This window comes from Myotis davidii, unplaced genomic scaffold (assembly GCF_000327345.1).
Source record: "Myotis davidii unplaced genomic scaffold, ASM32734v1 scaffold411, whole genome shotgun sequence".
In the NCBI taxonomy this organism is placed as follows: Eukaryota; Metazoa; Chordata; class Mammalia; order Chiroptera; family Vespertilionidae; genus Myotis; species Myotis davidii.
The window spans coordinates 10,001-18,920 of record NW_006282917.1 but is presented as its reverse complement, the minus strand read 5'-3'; the positions used below and the strand labels follow the sequence as shown (position 1 = coordinate 18,920).

Here is an 8,920-nt window from a genome sequence, read left to right as displayed (position 1 = left end):
CAAAAGCAGGAAGTTTAGTCAACTCATGTAGCTGCAACTTCCACCTGCAATAAAATAACAGATCAAGAGTGAAACTCTGTGACAAATATTTGTGTAATTAATCATTTCTTCAAAAACCTCGTGCGTCAATCAGAAAACAATCAAAATTATAAATACTTTACTTTCACATAGGAAACACTGGAATGCTTAAATTTTTTCCCAAGAAAATTTCCTAACAAAAAGCATAAAAATAATTAAACAAAAGGAAAAAATTTGACTTCTAATTTTTATAATTGTGTAATTATATTCTATAGAATTATATTGTTAATCATAAAACAGAATGTTATGATTGTCTAATTAGCATACAGTCAGGGTCTTGATGAAAATTTGTAAAAGGGTTTCCATTCAAGAAAATACTTTAATTGCAAGACCTAGCAAAAATAATTTAGCTAAATTCTGTATATTAACTTAGAAAAGTGATCTGAAATAAAATAGAAAGTCGTATACAATTGTATACAATTCTCCATCTTTACCTCAGTTCACAAAAGACTACAAAGACTTACTTTTTGTCATCAGACAGGTCAATGTTGGTCCCAAACTTTATGGTTTTAAAGGGTCCTTTCCTCCTCCTCCCAGAACTTAAAAAAGAGAGACAATATTAGAAACATGCATTTTAAACAGATATATTAAGTGGACAATGAAAAGTAACTTACTTATCTGAAGATGTAGATTCACTATCTGAGTGTTCTTTATGGTGACTTCTTTTCTCATTTTCTTCCTACAGATTAAGGAGAAAGCATTCCAGTTTACTATTCTATATCCAGCTATCCTTTCCATCATACAATTGACAACTTCACATCAAGATTGATAGTCAATGTAATCCAAACTCTTCCATCAGCCACAATGCTATCCTAGTTCTTCCTTATTAGCATTCTTCTATAAGGTGAACAAACTATAGATTCTTATTTCCTGCCCCATTTTTCAAGGAGAGAAAATTTAAGGAAATTAAGAGGCCTAAGAAGTATCAATCATGATGACAAAATTTTTAAATTAGCAGAGGTACATGCATGCATGTTTATGTAGCTATCTATACTAATAAAAGCGTAATATGCAAATCGACCCAAAGGCCAAAAAGCAGAATGACTGTCTGGACAACCTTCTGGACAAAGCCAGGGCTGCCAGGGCAGCTGAGGCAGCCGGGGCTGCAAAGGCCTACCCTTGCATGAATTTCGTGCAGCAGCCCTCTGGTATATGTATAAGGATAGAAGGCAATAACTTCTCTACTCTTGATTATGAACAAAGGTAAAAAGATCTTCCTGGGCCAAATCTTTTTTCCATAATGAATTACATATGAATGATAGAACATTTAAAACATTACTAGGGAAATTAAGTACTGGATAAATATAGGTGCTTTTCAATGTAAATTACTATCATCTACAATTTTTGTATCACAGACATGGTTATCTCTTAACACTCCCTCCCTTTCAATGTACAGTTTCTAAACATTTGTCAAATTTTTTTTACATGTAATGTGGTCCAGGCCTCCAAAGCACACACAAAAAAGCCACCTTTTCTTTGGTTATGGATCCATTCCTACTTAAATATTCTCTGCCTCTTATTATATTTGCTTTTCAACTCTTCCTCCAAATTTCCCTTTGATGATCTCTGAATCCTGCTATTATTATCTACTCTATTCGGATCATATAGTTGAAATATCTCGAAAGTTTGAACTACAGAAATTTATATGGACAATGAATTCACTATAACTCCTAAAAGTTACAGGACAGTTTTTATTAGATGAATTTCTTGGTAGGATCTATGGGGAGTGGTAGTAAGAAACACAAGTGTATAATTTACAGGTATAAATGTCGCCTTGATTGAAAATATGAATTCAGGGCAGAATTTAAAACAGATATCAGCAAATCTAATGAATTACAAATAAAGACTTACAGGCACATATTAAGTTTCAGCTATAGGATACGAGTAACACATTTAATAAACTGATTTTGCAGGTCTTTCATGTTTACTTTGTGGGAGAATTTTTAAACTACAGTTCTAAAGGATTTCAGTAATGCTTCATCGCTGAAAGGCCTATGAGTCTTTTCATAATAATCCTCAGATTATTCAGTTTTGTTTTTTAGTTTTCCATACATTTTCAAATAATCTATGCCTATCTCTCAGTTTTTTCTTTCAGACTGAGACTAGTAACAATAACACTAATGTCTCCTGGAGGAGCTATCAGATAATAAATACTAATCTGTAGAGGAGAAAAATGGGAAGGCACAAGTCTAGAAACTGCAAGTATAAAGCAAACTTGAGACTTAGTTAATCCTCTAATATCAATGGTTCTGAATTAGGAGCAATTTTGGCTTCTATAGTATGTCTAAAGACTTTGATTGTCAGAGCTGGCGTTGGGGCTAAGGGGTATGCTAAGATTATCCAAGTGGGGAGAAGCCACGGATGCTACTAAACATTCTGCAATACAAAAGACAACACCCCACAACTAACAGTTATTGAACCCAAAATGTCAATAACGCCAGGGTTAAGAAACCCTGCTATAAACAAAAATATCCCAGAGATAAGGAAGATATCTTATAGTAATAATATTTACTTTATCAAAAGAGCAACCTTGATAGCACATAAAATATTTTATACTAGAGGCCCGGTGCAAATCCATGCACCAGTGGGGTCCTTTGGCTTGGCCTGTGGGGATCAGGCCGAAACCGGCTCTCCGACATCCCCCGAGGGGTCCTGGATTGCGAGAGGGCAGTTCTCGGGTGATGCCCCCCGGAATTGGGCTCCCTCCTCTCTGGTTCCAGGTGCGTCACCTGAGAACCTCAGCTGCCAATTCACTGCAGCTCAGCAGCTCCTGCATTGAGCATCTGCCCCCTGGTGGTCATTGTGCATCATAGCTACCGATCAGATGATCACTTAGGCTTTTATATATATAGAATATAGATAACCATAAAATAATGAGATGCTTACAGAATTAATGGATCCCTTTAAATTAAAATAATATAAAATAATAAAATATCTCCAAAATAAAAATAATCTTCAGGAAGTAAGTACTTACTCTCAATGATTCCTGGAAGGAGGAGGCCTGATACTGTGCATATTTAGCAATCGTAGTATGAGATCGATTACTTTCACAATGCCAGATTTTCTTCGTTCCAGTGGGATCCCAGTTTTCATCAGCTGGTTGCAAAAACTGTGTCCTCACTTCTACCATGTGTTCATTGTTAGCTTCCACCAAAGTTTTGGTAGAGAAAAGTCCCAGGTCTTCATAAATAAATAAACGTAGTTAATAAATAAAAATTATATTTGGAATAACATTTTTAAAGTGCTTTTTTAAAAGGGGAGGGGTGGGGAGAGGAGGGAAAACGTTTTATGGTGCTCCATTCAGTTTTCCTACAATCCAACTGGGGCCTCTGCACATCCTGAATTTCTTGTTAGGTTTCCACAACCATACGCTGAAGCTCTGGAACTATTCATTATGCCCCAACAGGGGCAGAATCAAGGGACCAGGTACTAAAGTTTCACTTATTTATTTAATTTCTGCAGGTGCCAGGAACTACTTAGGGGGCAATAGTACTCATTAGTAGTCTCAAATCTTACCTAAATTTGTATTAAAAATTTATTTTATTAGTCAACCTAAATCATAATTATATATAGTTTCACCAAAATAAAAGTTAAATTAAAAAAGCACCAGTAAATTGCCAGTAACTATCATCTTCGTATCTTCACATTGATTAAAGAGATAATACTGATAACACACACACACACACACACACACACACACACAGCCTTACAGCTAGGAAACTATTAAGATAAAAATGTGGGGGTGGGGAGGAGGGAAGAGAAAAAATAGAAACAAGTTTCTGCCAGTTAACAGACAGTAAAGAACATATACAAACTTTTCCTTTTTTTTATTAAAGCTTACCCAACTTAAGAGCTCCAGCAAGGCCACGTATTACTGTAACAGGGTTGTTTGGATTTGTACAAAATTGATGTAATGGAGGAAAGAAAGCATCACGTTTATTTTCCAACTGTAAAATTAAAACATACAGTTAGATCTCTGGAAAACAGACCTTTAATTTAAATGTTATGCCAAATTCATATCTATTATGTATTGCAATTTAATAATGCATCCCCTCTGTCATTATTTGTATTTTACAGTATTTTATCACTATGTCTTTTGAGCTTAACTGTAATTAGATATAAGCACACACATCTCTCTTTTTCATTATATCCTGAACAAAATATGTGGGAGAAATAAAATTTAAATTCCAAAATCAGACTGTTTTAAATATTATTCAGCCTTAAGAAGGAAGAAAATCTTAATATGTTGCAACATGGATGAAACTTGAGGACACTATGTTAAGTGAAAATAAACAAGTCACACACAAAAAAAATTTGTATACAATTTCCCTTATATAAGGTTTCTAAAGTAGTCAAATTCATAGAAACAGAAAGTAAAGTGGTTGTTACCAGTGGCTGGGGAGACTGTGGAAAAGGGAGTGCATTTTAATAGGTATAGAATTTCAGTTTGGCAAGATGAAAAAGTTATGTAGAGCTGTTTTTGAACAATAAGAATACACTTAAAACTACTAATTGTGCACATAAAAATGGTGATGATAAACTTTATGTATATCGCTTTTTAATCACAAACAGAAAAAGAAAAAAAATCAATTAAAAAAACATACTACCAAAATGAAAGTAGGCTGAAGAAGAAGACCCATAAAAGATAAATCTTAATCTTGCATTTCCCCCGCTCCTCAGACCTCAGTTTAAAAGTTTTGTTACAGTTCTATCCCAGTGCTTCCCTTACATACCAAAGGATCAATAGAAACTGCTTTAGGGAAGGATCAATATAACATTTGGCCTCTAGAGGGCGAAAACAGAACCAAATCTCTAAAAACAAACTTTATAGTTTAAAATATTTTCATTTGGGGTAGAAGTGGGAGGATGAAAGGAAGGAAATGGGGTAGGAGGACCTACTTGGGAAAAGCTTAAAAAAAGAGTTGCTTTGATTGAACTCCTAATTTCCTAGTTCATCATAAAGTAAAACTAATATCCAGTTTTAAATAACCTATTCAGCTTTTTAGTGACATATCTATTACCACATTTTATGTTCTCAAACACTTTTTTTTAAGGTAAATGATAGTGTTTGTTTTTTTAGCCAATGTATAAAACACCTAGTAGAATGCCGATTTAAAACCCAGCTTACTCCAAAAAAATGTTATACTTTTAGGTAGTTTTTGCCTAATACTGCTCAAAGTTGGGGGCATTTACAAAGTATTCCTGTAAAATAGTACTCTAATGTAATCAGTTAATAGCTGAGAAGTTATGTTTTACATGCTATAACAAAATCTTCTTGAAAACATCTTTATTCCCCACACCCCCCACCAAAAAAACATTCAAGCTGCTGCCAACAATTTTAATGTTTCCTAGAAGGCATCCACATTGATTTAAAGCAAGATCTCATGAAAAACAGATAGATGCAAACACTAGTTTGATTTATTTCTAGTCAGTCAATTCAGACTCACATAAATACTAGGTGTAGGAGGATTCAACTTGTCCTTTGGCAAGGGCGGGTATGGTGAAGATGGTGGTCTTGGAGGCGGACATTTATCCAATAAAATGCTACTGTTAGATAAGCCATTTTTACCTAGATTCCTTAAAAAATGGAGAAAAAAACAGCTGTACATTTATTTAGGAAACAGAATTTTAAAATCCTGAATTAAATCCTAATCAATTGACTGGGCAGTTGCACAGATCCATGAGATTTGGATCAGTAAAAAACTAAGAACAATTATTAATTTCAGCAAATACTTAGCTTGATTTCTATATCTTCCATTAAAGAAAAGTAATAATAGAAAAGATACGATAACACATAAATTACTGATGACATTCCTAATTTTGCTTGAATTTTGATTTATTTTTACACCCAAAGAACAGAAATTCCAATTCTCTCTCCAACAAAAAAGGTGCAGATAATAGTAAAAATAGATTATGTCTCTCTCCTTATCATATCAGCAACTATAACTAAGATATCATAGTGACAATTCTCAAACCTGAAAAGACCTTTCTTTTCTTTTCTCAAATCTGAAAAGGATATTCTGTGTAACCCCTTGACTAATAAAATTTAGCAAGATTCCAGTCTACTAAATTTTATAGCAAATGATACCAATTTTTAAAATGAGATGTATAGCTGCAATCTATTCTGATACTCTATAATTATTACTTACTAGTAACTGGGGTTCATTTTCCATTATAAATTCTTAATGGATGGTAGAATTATTTCCAAACTGTGATCGTTTTAATGTAAGAAAAAAGTATTTCCAATTTTTCAAAGCCCTTACCCAACACAGAAAATCAGCAAGACATAATTTTGAGCTTTCAAATCATTCCAGGTTAACTAACCTTCCTCACCTAATTAATGTAAGTTCAAAAATAACCAATGCATTAAAATACCAAGTACTCCTAAATTAACATATTAAAATTTCAGATAAGAATTTGAAAATTGTAATTATGACAGGAAGTTAAAAACTTAGTAATTTTACTTATTGGAAACTGGCATTTTTTCATCATAAATTACAGAATACATTTTGCTATGATTTTGCCAAAATGGGAAAACCTTACAAAGCCTGTTTTGATTGGCCCCAAAGGAAACAAAGGTTAAAATTCCACTGCTACCACCTTTTGAAATGCTACACATTAAATAGCATTTCAAAACGGGTGTCACTTTCTTAATTTCTCAACTCCAACACCAAGTAAAAATAAGAGTTCATGGCCGGTCTCAAAGAAATGAATTAAGTTTATAATAACTGAATTTTTTAAGAAGTATGTGAGTTAGTTATTAAAGTGAAGTTTTAAGTTCAAGTAACAATTAAGGTCAAACCCTGCCGGGTTGGGGGGGAGGGGGGCGCGGCCTCAGGTCCCTCGGCCCTGGCGCTGGTGCAAGGGATCCTGGCGCTGGTGCAAGGGATGTGGCCTCAGGTTCCCCCAGCCCCAGCATTGGGGCGGGGGGCACAGCCTCATGTCCCCTGGCCCAGCCTCAGGTCCCCCGGCCCTGGGGTGGAGGGCGCGAGGGTGTGACAACCATTTGCATATTAGCTCTTTATTACATAAGATAGAAAAGGGTGAGGAAGCATAACTAAGAGAGCTGAATATGATTTAACAATTGAATGATACAATTGCATTTTAAACCATAAAAGCAGCAAAGGTACTGTAACTACCTTTGGATGCATCACACTGATCACTACAACACTAAGATAAACCAAACAAGAGTCAGATTAAAAATAACCAACATTTTAAAACTAAATATGTGAAAATAAGAAGGAAGTCAGAATAAACCATGCAATCAAATTATATCTAGCAGTTTCTTATTGTATGTCAAACATTGACTCCCTGACTACTGAGGTCAAGTCTAAAACAAATAGAGGAACCGATGCAACTGTCAGTATATAGACTAGTAAGGTTTTTCTACTTAAAATACACTTATCAATCCTAATGCAAAGGACAGAGCTGTGAATAATGAATACATTTAATCTTCTGAACATTTAAGTATCCAATGCTGTTTATAATAAAATAGAGCCCTGGTACATGGATTTGGGCACACTGAAAGGAAATTAATTAGAAGGTGGTTGGCAGGGTGGGACTGGATGAGACAGGCCAGACATACCCTGGAGCCAACCTCCCAAGGTGTCTCCCTGCTGGCCGCACCTGGGGTGGCGCCATGGCTGGAAAGGCATCTGTGGAGTGAGTGGGGTCCCTCAGCCTGGCCTGCGGGGATCGGGCCAAAACCGGCTCTCCGACATCCCCCAAGAGATTCTGGAGTGCAAGAGGGCACTCTGCAAAGTTGCTGTCGCACAGGGTATGGAATGCAAATGCAAGTGTGCAGTAAACTAGATTTGGGGCCGACAGTGCCACAGCAACAACGTAACACACGGCCAAAGGTGGAATCGCACGGCCCCATGAGGAATTGGGCTCCCTTTTCTCTGGTTTCAGGGCGCATCACCCAAGAACTGCTGCTGCCAAGTCACTGCAGCTCAGCAGCTCCCGCGTTGTCTGCCCCCTGGTGGTCAGTACACATCATAATGACCGTGGGATGGAGGGAGGGACACTTAGCATATTAGCCTTGTATATACATAGAAGATACTTCAAGCCAAATAATGAAACTTTACTATAGCAATCCAAAGTAGAGAAAGGAATTAAAGTCAACTATCCTATTTTAAGTTCTTTTCTACCATTTTGAAACTCTTTCCTTGAGCAAAGTTGAGTATGAGGAAATTACTCATGACCCAATTATTTAAAATACTGGCTTAAACCTACTTTTTAATTTTCCCACATCATTTGATAGAGAAATGAAAACGTGCTCTGTACGTAAACCAATCTAGACTTTTATTATCTTGGGTTATGAAGCTCCTAGACCAGACACATTGAGATGGCAGCTATGTCACTTACCCCTTCTGAGTTCTAGACTCCTGCCTAATGCAGAACACCATAAATAGAACAGAAATGGCAAGAAACACAACAGCTATCATTTGCAGTCTTGACTTTTTTTCTAAACCTCAGAAGATTTTTATCTCCATATTATCAGAGCATTTTTTTTTTGGTTTCTTCATTTATAAACTGAGGCCTAGATTTATTGAAATAACCCAAGCAACCACAGGGGCCTATAGTGTTTAATGTTTCTAGCTACTTATTATATACAGGGATTGGCAAAAGTAGGTTTATGGTTGCGAGTTAGATTCTTTTGAGTTAATAAAGTTACTATGTAATAATCATGGCCTGCGTGTCTTTTTCCATACGAACAACTGTAAAACTACTTTTGCCCAACCTTGTATATATGTCTCTGTAATAAGGCAAACTTGTCTTTAAGAGTTAAAAGCTGAATATAAACTGTAAGAATGTACTTAAGAATTGTGAAGTGAATGTT

At 35.7% G+C, this 8,920-nt stretch overlaps 1 protein-coding gene across 1 annotated transcript in view; it reads right to left on the bottom strand.

Annotated features, from left to right (window-relative positions):
* KDM6A (lysine (K)-specific demethylase 6A) overlaps positions 1-8,920 on the bottom strand; it is a gene marked incomplete at its 5' end in the record, with an annotated part of 46,441 nt that overhangs the window by 27,526 nt on the left and 9,995 nt on the right. Inside the window, 6 exon segments of the mRNA XM_015561896.1 lie at positions 2-44; positions 543-617; positions 693-757; positions 3,053-3,258; positions 3,920-4,025; positions 5,526-5,655. Of these exon segments, the coding sequence (XP_015417382.1) occupies positions 2-44; positions 543-617; positions 693-757; positions 3,053-3,258; positions 3,920-4,025; positions 5,526-5,655 (625 nt within the window).